The sequence below is a fragment of the Antechinus flavipes genome, chromosome 3, assembly GCF_016432865.1.
Source record: "Antechinus flavipes isolate AdamAnt ecotype Samford, QLD, Australia chromosome 3, AdamAnt_v2, whole genome shotgun sequence".
Classification (NCBI taxonomy): Eukaryota; Metazoa; Chordata; class Mammalia; order Dasyuromorphia; family Dasyuridae; genus Antechinus; species Antechinus flavipes.
Genome location: NC_067400.1, coordinates 579,600,298 through 579,622,940, shown reverse-complemented (window position 1 = coordinate 579,622,940; position 22,643 = coordinate 579,600,298). Strand labels below are relative to the sequence as shown.

Genomic DNA, 22,643 nt, shown 5'->3' with positions numbered 1-22,643 from the left:
CCGAGTTGTGAGCACCCTATACAGTCATGTTCATACTGCGCTTAGTGCAGAGCTTGCCGCATGGCAGGTGCTGTGTAAATATTAGCTCTTATTAAAAATGAGTTCTTACTGATAATATTTAATTAATATAACTGTAATAACAATTAGCTCTCATTAATAACAATAAAGTCTCCTGCAAGCCAGAAAGCACTATAGAAAAGCAGGTTATTACTATTAGTGCTTTTAAAATACTTTATTTTGTTTGAAATTCAAGTTTTATTGGTGCCTCATTTCAGGATACGCGGCCTTATTTTCAATCTACCCTTCCGCCAAAGGAAAAAGAGCTAAGCAGAACCTACCCAGGAGGTGACTTGGCAGCGTATGTGGCGTTCTGCCCCACAGGCCCCCACCTCTCCGAGCACGGAGGAGGGACAGCTCCAGGGACCTTTATTTTCCAGTGTCACTGGTTTTCCCGTGGACGTTCACCCGCCGGACCCAACCCTCATCTTACTGACGAGGCCAGAGAAGTTAAGAGGGTGGCTCCAGATCATAAGGAGCAGGATTGGAACTCTGACCCTGACCCATGATTTCTCTCTAGCTCATGGCACTGCTTCTCTGGAACTCGGGCTGCTCTGCCAGCTTCTCTAGCTGCTCTGGCACTGCAGTTTGGGGGGCTCACCGAGGGTCACACAGGGAGTAAGAGGCAGGGCTGGGATTTGAACCCAGCTCCCATGCTTTTCCCCCAAGCACCAGCCGCTTCCACGTTGCTTTTGTTTCCCATTTCCCCCTTGTCTCCGGGCCCACAGAGAGAACAGAGGCCCAGAAAGGGATAGAAGCACCCCAGGCCAGCCGGGAAGCGAGGGGCAGGACCCAGATGGCCAAGGAGGGCACCGACCAGGCCTCCCAGCGCGGCTGCCCTGCCCTGTCCAGCAGCAGAGTGGTGCTGAAAGCGCCTGCGGGGCTCCGCGGCCCTGGGCTCCCTCCCCGGGGCCCCACTTACGTCTCGGCTCTCGAGGCCCATCCACGGTCACCTTGATGGCCCGGTGGTAGGTGGCCACTTGGGTGGGGTTGGTGAACACCGTGATGGTCAGCGTGAAGCTCTTCCCTGGGGTGAGAAAAGGAGGGAGGGAGAGATGAGATTGGGGACTGTAGGGAGAGGACACTGCTGAGTCAGGGTCTGGCCGTCCAAGTGCCCAAGCTGACTGGGCCCCTCGCTCTGACCCTGCCAGGACGGCAGCAATTGCTGAGAAAGAGCTGATGGAAGAGACAGCGTTCGAGCCCGAGCCTGCGATTCCAAGCCCTTTCTCTGCCACATAGGGCTGCCTTCTGAATTCAGGCACCTTGACTTCCTCTCCTCCTCATCCAGCCCAGCCAGAGTGCAGGGCCCCCCAGCTCTGACCTCCTGGGTTCTAAGGGCCCTCCCGGCTCTGACATCCCAAGTTCTAAGGGCCCTCCCAGCTCTGATAATCTGTGTTCTAAGGGCCCTCCCAGCTCTGACATCCCAGGTTCTAAGGGCCCTCCCAGCTCTGATAATCTGTGTTCTAAGGGCCCTCCCAGCTCTGACATCCCAGGTTCTAAGAGCCCTCCCAGCTCTGACCTCCTGGGTTCTAAGGATCCTCCCAGCTCTCAGACTAGAACTTAACTCTCCTCAAACTAGATAATATGGATTCTCTGGATTGTGATCTTATTCTAGAGCCATAGCCTCCCTGTGCCCAATTCTCTAGCCTGACATCCCAGGCCCTGCCTAACCCCTTCACCTCGCCTCTCATTCCTCCCCTGTACATCTCTCAAGTTACAGAATAATTTATATTCTCCCTAGTCTAACCCCAAGTTCCCTATCTATGTATCTCAGTTCATCCTTTTCCCTCTGCCTGTTAAAAGTCTGTTCATCCTTCCAGGCCCAGCTCACATTCCTCTACCTCTAGGGACAATCCCCGGCCCCGGTCATCTGTCCTTCCTCTGAACTCCTGAGACCTTTGGCCTCTGAGTGTGTGCAGGTCCAGTCTGGCTGGGCTGAGGGCCGGAACCTAGCCCTCTTTATCTTCTATACAGAGATGAACAACTGGAGAGTTGTCAGTTTGTTAACTTGGCAACTTCAATCCAGGAATTTCACTGAGCCTTGGAACCTTAGAACATGGGATGTCTGAGCTGGGAGCAATCTTTGAACAGAGAACATCAGAGCTGGAGAAGACATTTCATAATGTCAGAACAAGAAAGGACCTTAGGACCAGAATGTTATAGTTGGAAGGGACCTTACAACAAAGAGAGAAATATCTTAGAGAATTCCAGAGCTGGAGAAGATCCTAGAACCCAGGACAGGAGGACTGGGAGAAGCTCAGAACATAAATGCCACAGCTAGGAAAGACCCTCCGGGGCACCGACTTAGCTGTGACCCAGCAAGGCGAAGTCAGATGTTACCTGCTGCCTTATTCAGAATCAGTTCTCTGGTTGGCTATTCCAGACCACTGGACACCATCCTTCAGTAGGCACTTAATCCAGTTCTCGCTAAGGCCTCAAGAGGACAGTAGCATTTCCTACCCCAGAGGCCCAGATTACTTCGGAAGGAGAGGAAGGGAATAAGCATTCATTAAGATTCTACTATGTGCAAGGCACTGTGTTAAATGCTTTACAAATATTTGACAACCCTGGGAGGTAGCTACTATTGTTATCACTCCCATTTTATAGTTCAGGAAACTCAGGCCAAGAAAGTCACTGACTTTCCCGTTTGGGGAGGATCGAGGGGGTAACACAGATTAGTGTCTGAGGGCAGATTTGAACTCAGAACTTCCTGACCCCAGGTCCAGTGTCCCCTGGTTATTTCTGTCTGGCTTCTCAGCATCTTCCCATACCCGGGGCAGGCAGGACTGATTTCTTGCCAAGATCATGCTAGATATCCAGATGCCCGTGCCATGTGAATGTCTTTTGATCCCCTAGATGGTGATATCCTGGAATTTCTCTAATTAGCAGGTGCCGACTGTTCGGTAGGCTTGTGAAATGCATGATGGAAAGTGGAGTCCATTTCTGACTTTTCTTAGATACAACTGGGGTCAGGGAGGAAAGTGAATATAATCTTCCTCCCAAATTCACATGGGTAGAAAGTAGAAAACTGAAGATGGCAGATAAAGGAGTTTAGCACAACTGGAAATATAACTTAGAAGTGTCTCAAAAGAGAGAGAGAGAGAGAGAGAGAGAGAGAGAGAGAGAGAGAGAGAGAGAGAGAGAGAGAGAGAGAGAGAGAGATTGGAGTTTATATTCGTGTCCCACTGGCAAAGAGAGCTGCAAAATATGGTGGTGCAATCTCTCAGTGATTTTCACTTGCTAGGGTGGCAATAATCATCAGTCTCAATTGCCATATATACTCCTTTCTCTTAGTCTCCAGGATAGGCTGTGAGGAAATAGGAAAGCTACTGCCTTGCTGGCAGAACTGAAAACTGTGCCATCTTGCTGGAAAACAATCTGGCGATTTTCAGTTTTGACTCTTTTTAACCTTTGATTCAAAGATTCTTCTGCTAGGACTAACTCCTAAGAGTGTCACTGAAAAAAGAAGAAAAAAGACAGGTGGGATGTGTGTGTGTGTGTGTGTGTATGTGTCTAACACACATATATGAAAATATTAAAAATGCTCAAAAAATTAAAAAAAAACTTTATATTTGTATAGCAAAAAATTACAACTAGCCTATATAGCCAAGATGGAGGAATGATCAGACAAACTGTGGCCTGCCATAGCAGGATAAGAATGAGATCTGGAAGCATTCTTATTGCCCATCCAGTCCAACTCCCTCATTTTACAGATGAAGAAGCTAAAAAGGTATTTGCAATCACACATATATATAGAGAAGTCACAGTCTAAAATCCAAATCCTGTGCTACTTCCATTCATCTAATAGGAGAATATTATACCCTAAGGAAAGATAAATATGAGGAACATGAAGATAAAATGACTTTATATGAAGTGATTTAAATGAAACAGGATTAGAAAAAAAAATTTATCTGACCATATTTTTAAAATGTCATTAAGGTCAATTAGTCAAACATGTATCAAGAAGTCTGTCAGTCAGTCCATAATGGGGAGAGGAAGGGAAGGAAATTAGTTATTATATAAATACTATAATATAATGTTATAGAAATATAACATCATAAATATTAATATGCATATTGATTATATAGTACTATGTAATTATATGTGACATAATTGTAATATGTTATATATAAATATCACATATTTATATAGCAGCTACTATGTGTCAGTCACTGTGCTAAGCATTTTACAAATATTATCCCATTTGACCTTCACTACAATCCTTCAAGACAGATGCTGCTATGTTATCATCTCCATTTTACAGGTGAGGAAACTGAGGCAAACTGAGGTTAAATGGTTTGTCCAAAGTCATTTGGCTAGCGAGTGTCTGAGGGCAGATATGAGCCAGACACTGTATGTGGTCATCCAACTAGTTCCTGTCTTCCAGGAGCTCACAGCCTAATGAGAGAGACAGTATGGAAACAACTGCATACAAACAAGATGTGTGTGTGTGTGTGTGTATGTGTGTACACACATATACACAAAGACACACATAAAATAAAGAAAAAAATCAGAAATAAGCACAAAAACTAATGTTATATTTTGTTAATTCACATATGTAAGCATATTTATATTTATGTGAATATTTGTGAATATATACATACATACATATATATGTATATATATATATATATATATATAAAATATTCACATATATATAGGGCTATATGTGTAAGCAGAAGTAGGGTAAAGTAAGGAAAGGGGGCTGGTGTAGTTCCAAACAAACTTGGCTTCACACCCCACTTCTGACACCGTTGGTTAAGGGATTCTGGGTAAATTATTTTGCTTTTCTATTTAAGACTAAATTATAGATAATGTGGGAACGTGCATCAATGGAGGGGGTTTCCACAGTGGGAACTGTCCATATTGATGAAATTCCCCAAACCTAAATATTATTACAAACATAATTACTTCTTCTATCACTCTAAAGGATTTGGAATTGGTGATTTTAAGCATGATTTTATTCATTCAATGGTTATTTTTATCATGGAAACTGGTTTTTTTTTTTTTTTTTTTGGAGGTTTGCTAGTTTGTTTTTGATCTAGAGGGAGTCTGCAAAGCATCTGTCAGTGCTACCAAGCCTAGATCCCTGTGGAAATTTGTCTGAAATTACCCTTGAATGCAACAGAATCACTTTAGAAGCTAAATCTTCCCACCCTCCCTCCCCAAGCCAAAAAGGCTTTTCTGCAGGTTGGAAGCACAAGAGACGCTAAACGAGTCAGTGAAATAAGGATCGAGCCTCAGACCCTTACTAGCTCTGGTACCTATGTCTGCCTCAGCTTCCCTGTTTGTAAAATGGAGATAATAACAGCACTTCCCTCCCAGGAGTGTTGGGAGAAACAAATGAGATATCTGTCAGGTGCTTATATGATGCTAGATTGGCTGTTCTTATTTTAAAGTTGTATGGAGAAGCTGGGTGACTATATTTCTAATAAAAGGCACAGCTCCTAATTCTATCCATCCATCCTCTCCCGTCTCGCCAGGCTACAGAATCTGGGGCAACTTCGAGCTCCGTGTGCGCCCTGATTCCTTTACCTGTGAGACACCTGGAAGAGGTATCCGTCCCCTGCAGCAGGCCCTCTCCTGACGGGTATCCTTTTCCTGATGGAGAGGTTATGTAGCTTTCCCTCAAAGTCTCGGGATGGGCAGTGCCCTCCTGGGGATGGGGATGGGGCAGGGGATCCACCTGCCTGCCTACGACAGAGAATGTGAGTTCCTTTAAGAGGAGGATTGTTTTGCTTTGTCTCCTGAAGGCCTGGCCCAGAATGCAGTAGGAGCTTAATCAGAATGCTGGCTGACTGTACGCCTCGGCCCCTGTGAATCTGACTACGGCCATCCTTTCCCATCACTTCAGCTGGTCTGATCACCTCTCTTAGAAGAGATTCCTAGCTTTGGAGATGGAAGGGATTCCCAAGATGACCCAGTCCGATTCTCTCATTTAGCTGAGGGAGAACTGGAAGAGGAGGGAGTGTGCCCCGTGCCCAGAGACACAGGTGGTAACCATCTGGGGAGAGACTCGAACCCAGGTCCTCGGAGTGTACCAGCCACTGCTGCAGGCCTGTGGGCTTGGCTCCTCCCTCCCTGAGCATCCCTTCATCTGCTCTTCTCCCCGAAGGCGTCTGTCCCTCTCCCTCTTGTGTCTCCTCTAATTGGGATTCACTTGGCCAGAGCAGCTTTATTTGATCATTTTGAGACTGAGTCTCCCATTGCCCCCGATCCCACTAGATCAGCAGGGGAGCTGGGGCTCGATCTTTTTTCTAATTAAAGTCAGTTTGTTCATTGTGGGAAATCTCATGTCACCCCCAATCCCCCCCGACCCCCCCCATGACTGAGTACTAACTAGGGGGCTCAGGAAGAGAGCATTGGGTCTGGACAAGTTCTAACCCAGCCTCAGTCCCTCACAAGCAGTATGCTCCTGGGCAAGTCACTTAGCTTCCTGATGCCTTAGTTTCCTGCTCTGTAAAATAGGAATAATAAGTCCCTCCCTCCCAGGGTTATGAGGGTCAGCCATTAGGTTTCCTCCTTCTCCCCAGTGAGATTGCTTCATTTGCCTCAGCCCTGCAGAAAGGGGGGACCCCGACTACTATCCCCTCATGATGGGGACCCTCCCCTCCAGCAGAGGGAAGGGCCTCGGGCTTAGAAGCCTCACAGCCCTGTCAATCACAGACTTGCTCTCTTTCTCAAAGGGGAGTTTCCCAATCTGTAAAATGGATCTTCCTCCACATGGCTGCCAGCTGCAGCCTTCTTACTCATAGCTGTAACCTTCCACCTCTCTCATGTAACCAGACCATTTGCATCTCCTGGGATTTCCTGTTTCTCCCCCCACCCTAAATCACACCTCGGTTCTGGAGCCAGAGAACATTGGGGCTGGAACAGGCTCAGGGAGCCCGCAGGCCCCACTCCTTCACTGGAGAGGGCCAGAAACCCCAGACTCCCTAACTTCTTCCTGACCGAGGAATCCTGGCCCCTCAGGGCTGCGGGGGACCAAGAAGTCGGCCAGGACACCTTCATCTTACAGATGGGGCCCACAGCACGCCAGCCCTGGGTCGCGGGAACCTGCAGCCAAGGCTCTGGCCCGCCCCCAACCACAAGAGCCTGCCTCTGGGGCCTGGCTTCAGGGGGAGCCAGCCGAGCCCCGTGTCCCCGGGCTGGCTGTCCGACCTTGGGCAGGTCAGTCCTGGCTCTCTCCCAGGGTGAATCACACAGGCCGACCATCAAGGTGAAAGCTCTGAGGGAGGGGGAATAAAGAGAAAGCGCTCCACGTCACTATCTTTTCCATCTCGTTCCCCACGGTCCTCCCCAAGCTGCTCCCCATCCCTCACGACTCAGGGACGGTCAAATGCATAAGGAAATGAGCTGGAGTGGCTGGCGCAGGCGCGGGGCTGGGGGGGGGGGAGAGGTGAGCAGAGCTCCCCATCAGCAGCTAAGACATCTTTTGGGGGTGGGGTGGGTGTGTGTGTGTGGCTTGGGGCTGGGGTTTGCAGCTTTATCGGTCCTTCCGCCCAAACAAGATCGCTGGTAATGGCAACTTCCTGAGCTTCTGGGGACTGGGGAGGGATGTCTCTGGCCTTCAGGACGTGCACCCCGCTCTGTTCTGGGGAGGGGGTGTGCGGTGGGTGAGGGCGGAGATGCAAGCAACAACAACGGGGAACAAGGAGGGGAGGGCTGGGGGAGCCTGCTCTGCTCCCACGGGGACATACGTAAGAAGGGAAGGGGAGGAGAGGAAAGGACTGGTGGATAATTCAGGGAGAGGGCATCGATTCATGGGTACACGGGGGAAGCGGAGGGAAGGCGATTGATCTGCGGGTATATTGGGGAGGGGAAGGAGAGGCGAGAGATTCATGGGTAGGCTAGAAGAGGTCATTGATCTGTGGATACAAGAGGGAGCGGAGAGGGATTCAGGACTGGGAAAGAGATGGGTGATTTGTGGGTCCACTAGGGGAGGGGACAGAGGGCCGAATGACCCCTGAGTCTGTGGACAAGAGGGAAGAGGGAGAAATGTGAGGATCCCCAGAGAGAGGAGAGCAATGGGAGGGAGCAGAGAGAGGGATGAGCGGGTAGTGGTAAGAGGAGAAAAAGAGAAAGAGGACATGGGGGCAGGAGGGAAAAGAAAGGATTTGGAGGGGTCTGGAGGAAGGTGAGCCCGTTTCTGGGAACACCGGAGGGGCCAGACAAGCGAGCCATTTCTCAGTATAGGGGAGAGGGGAGCAAGAAAAGATCAGCTGGTGAGTACGTGAGAGGGGACAGACAAGGGAGTGGTTTGTGGGAACATGAGAAGGGAAAGAGAAGGGAGAGAGAGGGATGGGGACAATCCCCTATGGCCTTGAGAGCTGCCATTCCTAATCCTCTGACACCCGTCATCCCAGGAATGGATACGGCCATCAGCCTTTCTTTCCACGGTCAGCCCCCGCTCCAGGCCTAGACTACAAGGGGAGCCCCAGCCAAGAGCACGGGTGTCTAGGGTAAGAGTACCCTCCACCCACAGCACAGCCCCCAACGAGGGGAAGGGTGTACAGGACAAGCTGGCCCCTGCCCCACAGCACAGCCCCCAGCAAGGAGGGGTGTATGGGGCGGGAGTGCCCCCGCCCCACACTGCTCCACCTCTTCTGAAACCAGGGCACCCGCCAGAGCCAGAGAGAGAGTGAATCCAGAGTCCCAGATCGGGGCTCAGATTTGGTTCCACGCAGTTTGGAAATTTGGGAATGAAAAAAAAAATAAAAGAGCCTAACAGAATAATTTAGCGCAGCAATGAAAGCTTAATTCATAAAAGAAAACATTTTCCATCCATCAACCTGTAACCAGTTAAGGGCAGTGTTTGAAAGAAATCTGCGACCGGGAAATCAGGCCAGCAGGAACAGGAAACGTCTAAAAGAATGTAAACTATTCCAGTTTCATAAAAAGCACGAATAAACAGTTATTACATGCAAATAATGCCCTGGTTTTAATTAATGCTGAAAAGTCAAAATATGTTTGACGTTTGGATGTATACATTTGAATAGTTAAAGAGGAAAAATGCAGCCCAGATGCCCGTTAAATGCAAGATTGGCCCTTTCTAAGGAACGAAAGCCTTCCCCCTGTCCTTGTTTATTGGTGATGAAATGCACAATTCTGTTTACTGAGCATCAAAACCCTCACAGTTTATACAGAATCAGGGAGGGGATGGCAAGGAACACCAGTGGGTCTCTTTACAGAGCCGGCTGGCTGGCAGGCAGGGCCGGCCCCTTGAGGGACTGGATGGAGGGAGGGCACTCGCCCCGCTAATAACGTGCTACCATCGGCATGGAGTCCCTCGGCTCCCGCCCTCCCCGGTCTCCTCCCTTGAAGTCATCTTCTGAGGCCCTGGGCCCCCGCTCTCTGTCCTCCCCTACCCATTGTCGAGGAGATGATTTAAGTCCCCGGGAGGTTTCAGATCTAAACCGCCTGTCACCCACACTGAGGCTGGGTCTACAGAGCCTGCCCGCAGAGGCCTCCTCCCCACCTCAGAGGCCCGAGGCTTTCAGCTTCTGGGCTGGGTTGGGCCCGGGACATACCTTCACCCCGCGGCAGTCCCCGGGCCTGGGGCCTCTGTCTCCAGGCCCGCTCTCGGGGCGGCTCATCGGCTAGGATTCCCCCTGCCCCCCTATTCTGATAAGAAGTCAGAAGCCGTGGCCCTGAATCTCAAGTCTGGGCGGGCAAATTTCTCCTGTGCCCTGCTTTGCGCAAGTATAAACGGGGGGCACTGGATGAGACGATCCCTAGGATCCTCCCCGGTCCTGACAGCTGAGCCAGCCCTAACTCCCCCTCTGCATCTTCCTCTGCTCCAGGACCCCGCATTTCATCAAGGCTGCTCCCTTTTGGGGACCTCTGGGCCCTGCCCACCCTTCATTCAACCTTGCCACCACGCTCAGCAGGACCGCCCGGGCACCTCGGCCTCCCCGCCCCCTCACTCCACCCTCCTCCTCACCTCGGCCGCTCCGGCCGACGAATCGAAGGTCGTTAAATCGGGCCACCTGGTTCTTCATGACGGCAGAAGCGTTACGCAGTTCGGCCGAGTAGTTCTCGTCATTGCCGGCCATCACCGTCACCACCGTGCCATCGGGGACGTCCCCCAGAGCCACCACCTAGGGAAAGGCAGTGAGGCAGGGGGAAAGGGGGGGTTAGGTCAAACTGGAGAGAAGCCCGCGGCAGAAAGAGCTCAGAGTTCCCACCCGCTAACGGGAGAAAATTCCTGGGTGTTAGGTCAGGCTCAGTCCCGTATTTATTGTCTGAGGTTAAGGTTAACCTCCAGGGATCTCGGTTTCAGCATCTTAAAATAAGGAAATTAAATGAACTGATGTCTAAGGTCCCTTCTACCTAAAACAAGGGTATTGGAGGAGGCAGCCTTTAAGGTCCCTTTCTAGCACCAATATTCTTGAGTCGCAGCTTCATGACCTTCTCGGTCTTCATCTATAAAATAAAGAGGCTGGACTAGAGAATTTCTGAGGTCCCCCTCTATTGTTTATCCTCAGATCCCTTCCAGCTGAGATATTCTATGAACCTACCCAAGAGGCTTGATGAGAATTAAAAAAAAATCAAAAATTGAAAACTCCAAACAATACCCTGCTCCTCCCATGCCCTCATCGCTCTCTCCTCAAACCATAAAACAATAACAAAAAAGGGGGGTAAAGACAAAAGGAGGGGAGTAAAGACCCCAAAATGTTGAATCATTAAAGGGCAAGTCATTTTCACAATATAATCCTCAGTTTCCTCACTGGTAAGGAAAAAAAAAAGTGTGTGAGGAAATAATACCGCACTAATTACTGCATTAATCAGCTGCACAAGGTTGTTGAATAAAAGCATTTTTATCAGTTACAAAGTGTTCCCTTTTTCTTCCTTTCTTCTTATCTATTTTTCCTTTTCTTTAATTCTTTTATCCATTCATTTATCCATCAATCTAGATCCATGAATTCATCCATTTATCTATCTAACCATCCATCCATCCATCCACCTATCATCTCTCTCTCTCTAAATGGGAGCCAGGAGGGTCCAACTTGCAGCTCAAACCCTGTTTAGCTCGATTTGTCAAGCAAAGAATTTAGGACACTGCCCCTATTACTGTACAAAATAGGGGAAAAATTATATTTTTTATAACAAAGAAATTTAAGATGTAATTTTTTAAATGCTCTTTTTGAAGCTCTTAAGGCTAGAAACACCCCTCTGATGAGTTCATTCTGTGACCCCAGAACTCCAGCCACAGTGGCCGCAGAAAGCGGGGCTGGGTTTAAGCAGCCAAGTGCCTGAATGTGCGGTTTTTAGGGGAGGGGGCGGCTCATGCATGGGAGGGTGGAATCTTTTCTACAGTAGGACCTTTGAAACCAAGCCTTTGAAGGTAAGGAAATGCAGGGGTCTTCCCACACAAGGATGCACCTGTCAGTTGGACAAAAAAAGGAGGGGAGAGGATGGCCGTTTCCGGTAGCCCGTTGGGCAGGACTGACCCGTTTTCTGAGTGCCAGGGGGGAGAAAAGGAGGGAGATGCGCCTTTCTGAAAACCGCTGCTGGGGTGGGATCCCCGGGCACCAGTCACTTTAACGTGACTGCCGCATTCGGAGACTGGGAATCCAGATGGAAAAAATTTTGAGGAGAAAATTTTTTGGGGTCTGATTAAAAAGGCCAGATTTCCTGTCAGCATCCTGTCTTCTTTTAATTTCAAAAGATCCCTTTTAAGCCCCGAATGACAGTGCAACCCATGATGGAGCGATTCAAGTCACAGTGGCCTTCTCCTCCCCTCCCCCACGAACTGCCACTCCCTCCCCCTCCCTGACCCCCAGGCACTGTGCAGAATTTTTAGATGTCACCCCAAGAAATAGGCACAGTCCCCCAATGTGGGAATCCTAGGGGGGCAAGGCCCCCACTGGGTCAGGAATCCACCCAGGTGGAACAGCACCCAGCAGCAGTTCGTCCCCACCCCATCACCCCCCCCCCCCTTCTTCCTCCAGCCCATCCTCATAACATGTGTGAGATCGAGCTTCACGCTGATTTTTTAGGGGAAAACCGGCTGCTTTCATTTCATCGCTGGCTCTTTTTACAAAATTAAAAATACAGAAGAAAACGAAAGAGTTCCTGTCACCCAGTTACAGAGAAAGATCCTTCCAGATGACAGCGGAGGGGGGTTCCCACCTCTGGGCTCGGGGTTTGCAGGGATTTAAAAAAAATCCAGGGCTTCGGTTTGGAGTGTGTAAGGGGGGGGGGACCCCAGCCGGGAGCACTGGTGGGGTGGTTTGCCAAGAGCCCTAGATTTGCAGTCCGGAGACTTCCCATCTTTGCTCCTTTACGGCCTGTGACCTTGGGGAGAGGGGCCACACTAACCAATGTGGACCTCAGTTTCCTCAATCCATAAAATAGGTGCTGGCGGAAAGAGGGAAGGGCTGACCTAGAGAACCTCCGAGATCCCTTGCAGCCGGCCCTACCTCAATCTCTTAAAACCCGGCTGCCGCAACTTCCTCTACCCCCAAACAATAACGAAACAGATCATGCGAAATCTCCAGCGGTTCCCCAAAGCGGAGGAGTCCGGCCATCTGGGCCGCCCGAGGGGGCGGGGCCGCCGGGTCCGGCCTGAGCCGTCGGGGCCGGGCCCCCTCCCCAGCGGGCAGGTGGGGAGGGGGGTCGGGAGGCACTCACCTTGAAGGCCACGGGCAGCGTCTTGTTACAGCGCCAGTGCGACGGGAGCACGGAGCACAGGAAGTTGGGGCTGTCGGTGCGGACCAGCTCGCCCGCGTGGTCGGCTAGCACGTCCACCACGGTGCGCACCTCGGGCCGGGCGCGCCCGCCGGGCCTGGCCGCGGCCGCCTGCGCGCTCAGCGCCCCGCTGTTCTCGCCCATCTTGCCGCAGGGAAAGGCCGTGGAGGGAGGTGTGAAGCGCCGGCTGGTGCTCGGGTCTACGGGAATACGCATAACAGCGGGAGTCAGGGCGCCGCGGCCGGCGGCGGGGCAGCGGCGGGGGACTGCGCGGCGGGAGGCGCGCGCCCCCGAGGCTCACGCGGGTTCCTCCGCGGGCCGCTCAGGACAGGGCACGGGAGAGGCGCCGAAAAGGAGAAGCGGGCACGGCCGCTACGGCTTGGGGCTGGCTGCGGGCCCGAGGCGCTCAGGAAATGCGCCCAAGGGGAAGCCCCGAAGGGGGACCCGCCGCCTACTACCGGCGCGCTCGGGGGGCCTCGGGGGCGGGCGCCAGCCCACGGAGAGCGGACCCAGGGGGTGGCCAAGCTCGCCTCGAGGGCGCGGATTGTCCGGACCTTCCGAAGGGCCTCCCGCGGGGCCTGCAGCGCTCCTCCTCGGCCCCGTCCCGGACCCCACCCGGGCTTCTAAGGCAGCATTAGCGCAGGTCTCCCCACCACCACCCGAGACGGGGCGGCGGCGGCGTTGAATTCCGACGGCGGTAAGCTGAGTCCCGGGGTCTCTTCCCCGCGGGGTCCCGCCGGCCAGAGCTCTGCGAGCCGCCAGCAGCGTCCCCTCCCCCGCGCTCCCCGCTTCCCACAGACGTTTCGCGGACTCTGACACCAGCTAAAAAAATATATAATCAAGCGGCGGCGCCGCAGCCACCCGGGGAGGGTAGTTACCCGGGGGCCCGCCGAGGGGCGGGGTCGGCCAGGAGCGACGTCCTGAACGGCCAATCCGCGGCGTCTACCGGGGAACGGCTTTACTTAAAAAAAAAAAAATTAAGAAAAGAAACCCAGCGCGGAGGGGGCGGGGTCTGTCCTAGGACAGGCCCCGCCCCCGCCCCCGCCCTGAGGGTGTCGGAGCGCCGAGTACGGGAGCTGAGGCTCTGAGGGGGTGAGATGTGGGGGGAGGGGGCTGTTTGCCCTATTTATTTATTTATTTATTTTCCAAACGACCCAGTTAAAACTCGAGCTTCCGAAGTCCCCGGAGGTTGCACCGCTTCGCTAATCCTTCTTTCCTCCCTCCCCCAGCCCTCGCTTCAGCTCCCCTGCTCGGTGGGCGCCGCCGTCTGGGCCGGGGCCCAGTCTCCTCGTTGTGTTCCCTAGGCTCTCGGGCCTGGAGCGAAATTTCTCCTAGCCCCGAGGCTAAGCTCCCGGAGCCCCTCGGATCCGACTTGTGTACGTGTGTGGGGAAGTTAAGTGGCCGCAATTAGCTGCTGGGGCTTGAAGCTTCCGCCCGCCCTCCCCGACGCCCCAACCTACTCTCCTTCCCCCATTTCATCTCTCCTTCCAAAGTCCTCCACGCTCTAGCCTCGCTCCTTCTCCGCGACGCCCCAACCTGCCCTTCCTCACCTTACGCCTCCCCCTCTCCTTTCCCATGCCCCCAAGAAATCCGCAAACCGGTGGCAGGGACTGAAGCAGCCAGACAGGGGCGGGGCGCGGAGCAAACGAAATTTCAACAAGTCGCTTTTCTAAGGCTTGCTTTTTCTCTGGAAGCCGGCCGCCGGGGCAGAAAAGGAGCCCCGGGAGCTCGCTGGCCCGGCTGGGGGTGCTCAGGCCGAGGGCCCGGGGCGCCAGAGCCCGTTCTCTTGTCCTGGCACTTGGTGCTGATCTGGAAAGCCCTGAGGGGAAAAGGAAGCAGGCTTTCCGAGAGCACCCGTTTTGTGACCTTGGGTCCGGGCTTCGCTTCCTGGCGCGGGGACCCGTCCTCCTTATGCTCTAAGAGGACCCGCCGGCTCCAACCTCGAGACTGCCAAGGGTTGGCTAGATTATCGCCCTTCGGTGGGCCCTCTAAGTCACTCAAGACACCTGGCAGGGCCACCGCCCTTCGTTAGTCCGGAATAGGACGAATTTGGGGTTGGGAGCTAGAAGGACCCAGGTCTTTGCTTCATCAACTCGCTGACATGTTGTAGGCACGTTCTCGGAAAACAATCTGCCCGTGGAGAGAAAAGGACCCGTTTGGTGAGGGGACAAGACGGGCAAAGGCCGTGCGTGCCATGAGTCACCAGCCTTCAGCAAAGGGAGCTTTGTTTTTGTTTTCCGGGGAGAAAGTGAATTTCCTCAAAAGCTTTTAGGAGCTACAAGAGTTAGGGGACTCTCTACGGGGCGGCCCCACCTGAGCGCACACGCCCGCCGTAGTTCGCCCATTCCCATTTTCAGCGCAATCTGCACAACTTAGTCCCGTGCCAACGCCGCCCGCACGTCCCACACCCATTTGTCCAGCACTGTCTACCCTAGTAAGGCCAGTGCGAAATCCGCCCGCGGGTCCCAAGCCTTCTTCCTCAGTCTCGCTGGGCTGGGGCCGCTAGGGAAATGGAGAAAGTTTATCCCGAGGCCGAAGTCCCAATTAAACGCGCCCCGCCTGCAAGGGCCTGTGAGAAGAAGGGTCTCAGTGGCTCTTGGTTCTCAGACCCTCGGAGACTCAGCACCTGCCTTCGACCCCTCCCCAGCTTCAGGATGGGTCTTTACAAGCGCCTCTGAATTAAAGCTGGGTTGCACTGAAGTGCAGGGAGATGGGTTCTGCCCTCCAAGTACCCATCTCTGCTCTTGGAGACCCAGGGAAACAGCCTGGGATTTGGAGGCAGCGCATCTGGTTTAGAAACCACGCTCTGCTATTTGCTAACCTAGGTGACCCTTTCTGAGCCCCATTTTCCCCATCTGTAAAAGGATGGGGTGATCAACTAGATGCTCTTTAAGGTCTGGGATCGAATGTTATTTAGTTTCTTCTCTCTACCTTTTGCCCCGGTGATGGTTCAGAGGCCAAAAGCTAACCCCGATCTTGCAAATGAGCTGGTCGCACCAAGCTCGTCTCCCAGGTGGTTTGCAAAGTCCGGGAGGCCGGCGGGGTGTTGACCAAAGTAGCTCGGATTCAGAATGCATTTGTAAGGCGGTGGAGACCGTCTCATTATCAATGCCTTTTTTTTTTTTTTAAATTATAGCTTTTTATTTACAAGTTATATGCATGGGTAATTTTACAGCATTTGCAATTGCCAAACCCTTTGTTCCAATTTTTCCCCTCCTTCCCGCAGATGGCAGGTTGACCATACGTGTTAAATATGTTAAAGTATAAATTAAATACAATATAAGTATACATATCAATTCATTTTAAAGACAGGTTTTCCTCCTTTCCTTCTCGCCTGCTCTGTTCCGGTAAAGCATCCGGGGTCTACGTATATAGACTTTAGAATTGCAAGAAGAGCAAGAATTGCAGTGGGAGCTTGGTCAATGTAAAGACCCCTTCCAAAGAGAAGCAGGTCCTTGGGCGGGTTTTCCCTAGTAAGCCCTGTGTGATGCACAAATCCTTGAGTCTGATACAAACTGGGTCGCTACATTCCTAGGAGCCTCAGTTTTCCTCCTCTGTGAAATCAGAATTTCTGAATGAAAAAGAACATAGCCGGAACTTGAGCAAGAGAACATCAAGGACAAGAGATTAGTTATTCTATCTCGGCTGAAGACCTGGAGTTTCCTCTACACTGGGGCAGCCCCAGTCCAATTCTGGATACATCTAATAAGTCTTTCATAATCTGCCCTCCCGGCCACCTCTTCCTCCACCTCACCTTCTGGTTCTGCCCTGTGTGGTCCCCAAAGACTCGGTCTAATCCTTAGCCACTAGGGGGAAGAAAGGCCATCTTCTTCCTTTTCGTAGTCCCCACACTTCCTGTCCCCTCTTCTTTCTGCCTTTCTTCGGATGCCACCGCCTTAGCACAGTGTCTGGCATGTAGTATAAAATTAATAAAGGCTCATTTCTATTCTTCCTTCTCCATATGACGTCAGGAAGACCTGGGTTCAAATTCCGTGACAGCCAGCCGTTTTGTTGGGTGATATTAGGTATCACTTAACCAGCCAGCCTCGGTTTCCTCATCCGTAAATTGGGGATAGTAGCACCTCCCCTCTCAGGGTTTTTGTGAGGACAAAATGAGACATTTGTGCAAAGCGCTATATAAATGCCAGTTATCATCATAATTATTCTTCCCTGGGCCACTTTCCTTTGGTTCTTCTACAGTCTGTCAGTGTCCTAAAGTGGTCCCCAGGACTGGCCACAGTCCTCCCACCCTCCTCAGCCACTGAGCGAGGCTGGCATTCTCGGGACTGGTTCCCGAAGCCGGACACAGCTGTCCTTGCCTCTTCTCGCTGCCCAGTTGTTCTAACGGTCTTCCCGGCTCCCGGCTCTCTGAATTCCCGGATCCCGCGTATACTACAACGAGAAGTGGAGAATTGGGGAACTGGGATCCGTCCGAGTCCCTAATTGTGATCCACCCCTGCGGACACGCCTTCCGGGGCTTAAGGATCACGAGACAGGTCAACTATTATAACGATTAACCCATGGAAGAGAAGCACAACCAGATTTGTCATGTGGTCCCTCGCTTTACTGTGTACAAATCGCTTTCACACCCGTGTACCATGACCACTGGTTCTAGGAAGCCCGAGGTCGAGCTGAAATTGTTAGTTCCATTTTTAAAAGGTGGAAACTGAGCCCCGCCCTGCCTTCCTTCCCTTCCCCCGAAGAAATGGATTGCCCAAGGTCTCCCGACTAATTGGTGCGATTTTATTCCCGTGACTTCCAGGACAGGTCTCTTTCCACGAGTGCTGGCGTGCACGCAGGCCCCTCATCCCCAGTAATTTCCCCGAGGAAACCCCAATTTTAATTCGGTAGGAAAAACACTGCGGGGAGAACGGGCTGGGATGGACAGCCATCGGGCCGCTTTCCTCTTAATATTTTCTTCACTTCCCACCCTGTTACTTCTCCTCCCGGCCTCCCCCGCTCCAGCCGCTGCTGCTCCTTGGTTTCTCCAAGCATCCCCCCGACTCCCCCGAGCTGAAGGCCTCATTTCGATCCAGTTCCCCTTTCTGTTAATGCCTTCCAATGGATATAGACCCTTCTTCCAACAGCGAGCGAGAGGAAGGAGCCGAGGGATTCCAAACCCATTTTGCATATTCAGCAACCCAGACTTCTCTCAGGTGGGAAGTTTGGGGTTTGGAACGCGTGTTCCCCGCAACCTTTCCAGACTCCACGGGCAGTTATTCGGCTGGCGTCCCCAAGCAGGCTGCAAAATTACAAAACTCATTTCTCAAGGACGAGCTAAAGATGGGATGGGAGGTGGGGTGCAGGGGAGAAGAGACACAACATCCAGGGCACCCGGGGTGCAAAGAAGCCCCTCCCCCTGCTACTAAACAGCGGGGGGGTGGGGGGGGCAGAGTATTTCTGTGTGTGTCCCACTGCATCCGGGACAGGAGAGCGCAACCACGGCGCACTGAAGGGCAGGCTAGAATCCGCGCCGTCCCTGCCTCCCTTCCTCCTTCCCTCTCTCGGTCGGTTAGGGCTCCCTCTGGCCCTCGCCGGGGCAGGAAGAGCCTGGGCGGGCTCCAACCGTTAACGATTCCCGTTCCAACCGCTAGTTGGAGCCTCCGTCCCGTCGATGGCTACTCCCCTCCCCATCCCCCAGCTAATGCGCGCCTTGCGCACAGATGTGTCCCAGCTGCCGCTGGCACTGTCCAGGCCTAGGCAGCTGCTCCTTGGGGCCGACCTGTTCGTTCTTGTCAGTCCAGGCTCCAGGACTGCATGGCTCTCCCTACCACCCCCTCCAGGACACCCATCTGCCTCCCCGTCGAGGATGGACAGGCGCGCTTCCTTAGTCACTTCCTCGTTGTCCCTTCTCGTTCACCTTCCTTCTTCCTGCCTTGCTGACCGACACCCCTCTGTCTCTCCCCCCAAACAGACGGACACTCCTTGCCTCCGTCAGATTAAGATCACGTCCTTCTTCTTTGCCCATCTGGATAGACGGACACCCTTCTGCCACTCAACTTCGTGGGAAGCGCTTGTCCTTCGCCCTGTTCAGACCCTTCTTTTTCCGAGCCCCGGGCTCTGCTCCTGAGAACAAGGAGGTGCCCTCGAGCTTCTTGCTCCGGGGACGGGTTCTAGGTGCTAAAGACTGGCAGGTCTGCTCCTCCAGCAAATAATGTAGTGGGTCAGGCTGGCCTAGAGTTGCAAATACTCCTGAATCCCAATCTCGATCTGACCTGCGCTCCTCGGGGTAATTCATAGTCCTTCGCCCTCAGCCCAGTAGTCAGCCCGCCAGCCAGCAAACATTTTTAAAACGCCTACTGTGTTCCAGACGCCGTATATCAAGAACAGTAAAGGAAGACCCCTCTCTCAAGGAGCCCATTGTCTGATGGGTTGAGGGAAAAGAAGCTGGCGCTTAAGCTGGTCTGAGTGTGGCTCTCAACCGGTGCGGAGGCTTCCCCTTCAGCACCCACACACATACACACAATCACACAGTCAGCGCTACCTGGACAGGCGTGAATAAGAACCTGTAAGGGGCTGAGCTGCTTGGAGTGCACGCATTGTGAGCCGTAGAGGTGTCCAAACTCTTGTGAGTCTGCGTGGGTGTGTGCTCTGAGCCTGATTACGGGCTCCAAGGTGCCCCAAGGGAGCGCGTGCCCCGCGAACACGGGAGTATAGGTGGGTGTGAGCTTGTGCTTGTGCGAATTGTGGAAGGCTGAAAGTGTGCGTGTGTGTCTGAATAATAAACCAAGCCGGAACGTTGTGTGTGAACCTGTGAGTGGAAATGGGAAGTTGCGTGAGATGTGCGCGTTGGGGACAGCCGGGGAATAACCGAGGGAGGGGGGGAGTTGTGCATCGGAAAGCTTCACACCGGGTGGGAGTGGGCTTACGCCCGTGCCCTGCTCCTTCCTGCGAACACACAGGGTCAGAATAAGGGCTCCACGCCCAGGAGCCAGCGGGGTTGGGCTGCTAAGTGACAGCTCTCCCTGAACGCCACGTGTCCTCCCCTCACGGCCTCCCTCCGGTTGCCCGGAGCCCGGGACCGAGACTGCCTCTGTCCTTTCTCTGGCGCCCGTGGCCTTCCCAGGAACCGGCTGAGGGTGGGGGAGAGTGCGGTTTTCCCAGCCAGCCAGCCTCAGTACCCCTCCTCTCCATTCTCAGGGCGAGACCTAGCCTCCCTCCCCCGCGGCCTTCTTCTCGCTTTCCGGCCGCTGCCAGCCCAATCTACCCTGTCGCCCTCCAGCCCAGCCTAACTGCGTGCCCCTCTTTCTCTTCCGTGACTGAAAAGACTGAAAGGGTCAGTAGTGACCGAACTGAAACTATCTTATAACGCAGCCTCCTGGGAACTCACTGACAAAGCCGTAAGTGGAAGCGAAGAATACAGGATGTCGCAACTGGAAGGGCCCTTAGGACATCGAATCTAAGAGTTGGCAGGGATCCTGGAACATCCAGTGCCTGAGATCAAGTGCAGTCCTCTTGTTTTACGGAGGAGGAAACTGAGGCAATGACATGCTAAATGAGCTGTCCAAAGCAACTCGGGGCATCAATGAGAGACTAGAACCCCACTCTCCCTACAGCTGGGTGGGGAGCAGTTCAGCACATATCTTCCCAGAACCTGGATCCATTTCAGCAGATCTCAGTCTTCCCTCCCTGCGCCAATCTCCAGAAAAGGATTCCTCTTTATTTTTCCGCTCCTTAACAACTCCAGTCATCTTTCATGTGCCTTGTCTTTACCTGCCACCTACAGACTCCAACCTTTTCATCTTAGTGATGGCGAAGAGAGGAAAACTTAGGGGATGTGGGGATGGGAAATTCGGCAGTGATCGCCGATGTTTGCATGGATTATCGTTAGGGACTCTCGAGCTATCGAGATTCTCGGCTTTTAGAAGCGACCCCGACCTTAGAGACAATCTTGTTCAGCGCTCTGGTTTTACAATGAAGGAAATTGAGTCCCAGAGGCGTTCCGGGGGAGGATCCGAGCTGGAAATCGAACGTAGAGCCATTGAATGAATACAAATTTAGCTATCCTTTTCAGCACGAAAAATGTACTCCAAAGTCTCCCCGTCCAAATCATTTCCCCTAACGCAAAACTCCCGGTGTGTCTTTCTCCCCATCCAGCCTTTCACTGGCTTGGTATTATTAAGGGTGGGGAAAAACGAAACCCCGACAGCCTAAGTAGTCAAGTCCCCCGAGGCTCTTAGTTCTAGGTTCTAGCATTGCCCGCTCAGGCCCTTTCCCGAAATGACAGCCAGTGGTCTAACACTCCGCTAAGCTGAGGCTCTCCCGCCTTCCACTAGGTGAGTCTGGTTCCCAGGATTCCCTTTGGGTCTGCCCTGGTCCAGTCTCAATCTAACCCTGGGTCTTACTCCCGGCCCCTCCAGCTGGCGACTTCAGAGTGGACGCAGGGCCGAGACTGAGGCCAGCGGGAGTGCTCCCTACGTGGAGGCGGCGGTCGCCCAGGCCCTGGGGGGGATCCACACGTTTCCAGGGCCTTGGGGGACTCCTGATTGGAAACGGTTTCTATAAATATTCTCCTCACGGTTCATTTTTCCGGAAAGTTGTGATTTCCCCCCCTCTCCCTAGGTTATATTTAGCCCGTCGGTTATTTCAGCGGCTGCCGCTGATCTCAGCGGCCGGCCCAACTCCCCGCGGAGCCGCCCCGGAGGCTGCCCGGGAAGTGTCCGATCCCTACTGGTCCCTGATCAGACTTCGACTCCGCAACTGAGGGCCAGAGTCTCTAAGACTAGGAGGATTCTGACCCGCAAGGATCCGAAAGAGCCCCTGGAGGCGTAAGAGGCCTGCCGGACCCTGTAGAGGGAAGGGAGGAAAGGGGGGGGGGGACAAGCATTTATTAAGCGCCTGCTACGTGTCAGGCACTGTGCTACAGGCTTTTTATTAATTTTATTATTTCATTTCATCCTCACAACCACCTCATAAGGTAAATATCATTATTCTGGTCATTTTATATTTGAACCTGAAGCAGACGTTGAAGTAATTTGCCCGGGATCAAATAATAGCTAATAATTAAAGTGTGTGAGGCTGGATTTGAATTCAGCTCTTCCTGTCTTCAGGTCCTAGCTATCTTCAAAGGTACCTCAGTGAGCATCCATATAATCCCACCTAGAACTGACCCAAAGTCGGTCCTCTCTATAACATCGGAACAAATGAACGGCTCCAGAGACGGGAAAGCCCACCGGAAACACCCCCTCCACTTTTGGACAATCCCTGATGGTTAAGCGTTAGAGTTTCCACATTGCAAGCCGATTGGCTCTGCAATCCCCGTTCCTAGTTAGGGCTCTTGGGTCCGAGGGAGAAAAGTCGAATACTTCTTTCAAATGAGAACCTTCAATTACTTGGTGGCTGGGATAGAGCTCGACCCAGTCAAGATGTGCATTCAAATCCCTCTTTAAACTCGCATTAACTGAGCCTCGGGGCAAGTCAGGAATCTCTATCTCTCTCCCTCTCTCTGTCTCTGTCTCTGTCTCTATCTCTCTCTCTCCCTCCCTCTCTGTCTCTGTCTCTCTCTCTTTTTCTGTCCTTCTGTTTCTTTCTTTCTTTCCCTCAGTCCCTCCCTCTTTCAGCTTCTGTTTCCTTAGTCATAAACTGGGGATGATAATAAAGCCCCTAACCCGACAACTGGTTTGGAGGATCAAAGGGAATAATATATGCTACTTTGTAACCCTTAAAGCACTATATAATTGTGAATTATTATGGTTATTAAGAATACCATTGGGGGGGGGCGGGATCTTTTCTGTTCCAAGTTAAAAACCTACATGGGGAAGTTTAAAGTCTTCTACATTTGGAGTCAAAGGACATGGATTTTGGTTTACATTCTGGCTCTATCCTTACTTATAAGCTATGTGACATTGGGTAAATCACCTTATCTCTCTGAATCTGTTGTTTTTAGCTGTAAA

At 52.4% G+C, this 22,643-nt stretch overlaps 1 protein-coding gene across 1 annotated transcript in view; it reads right to left on the bottom strand.

The window, feature by feature from the left end:
- Positions 1–22,643, bottom strand: part of RUNX3 (RUNX family transcription factor 3) — a 91,420-nt gene that overhangs the window by 22,074 nt on the left and 46,703 nt on the right. Inside the window, exons 2-4 of the mRNA XM_051988208.1 lie at positions 12,694–12,950; positions 10,001–10,157; positions 980–1,084 (exon numbers count right to left, since the gene is read on the bottom strand). Of these exons, the coding sequence (XP_051844168.1) occupies positions 980–1,084; positions 10,001–10,157; positions 12,694–12,950 (519 nt within the window). The remainder of the gene's footprint in view (positions 1–979; positions 1,085–10,000; positions 10,158–12,693; positions 12,951–22,643) is intronic.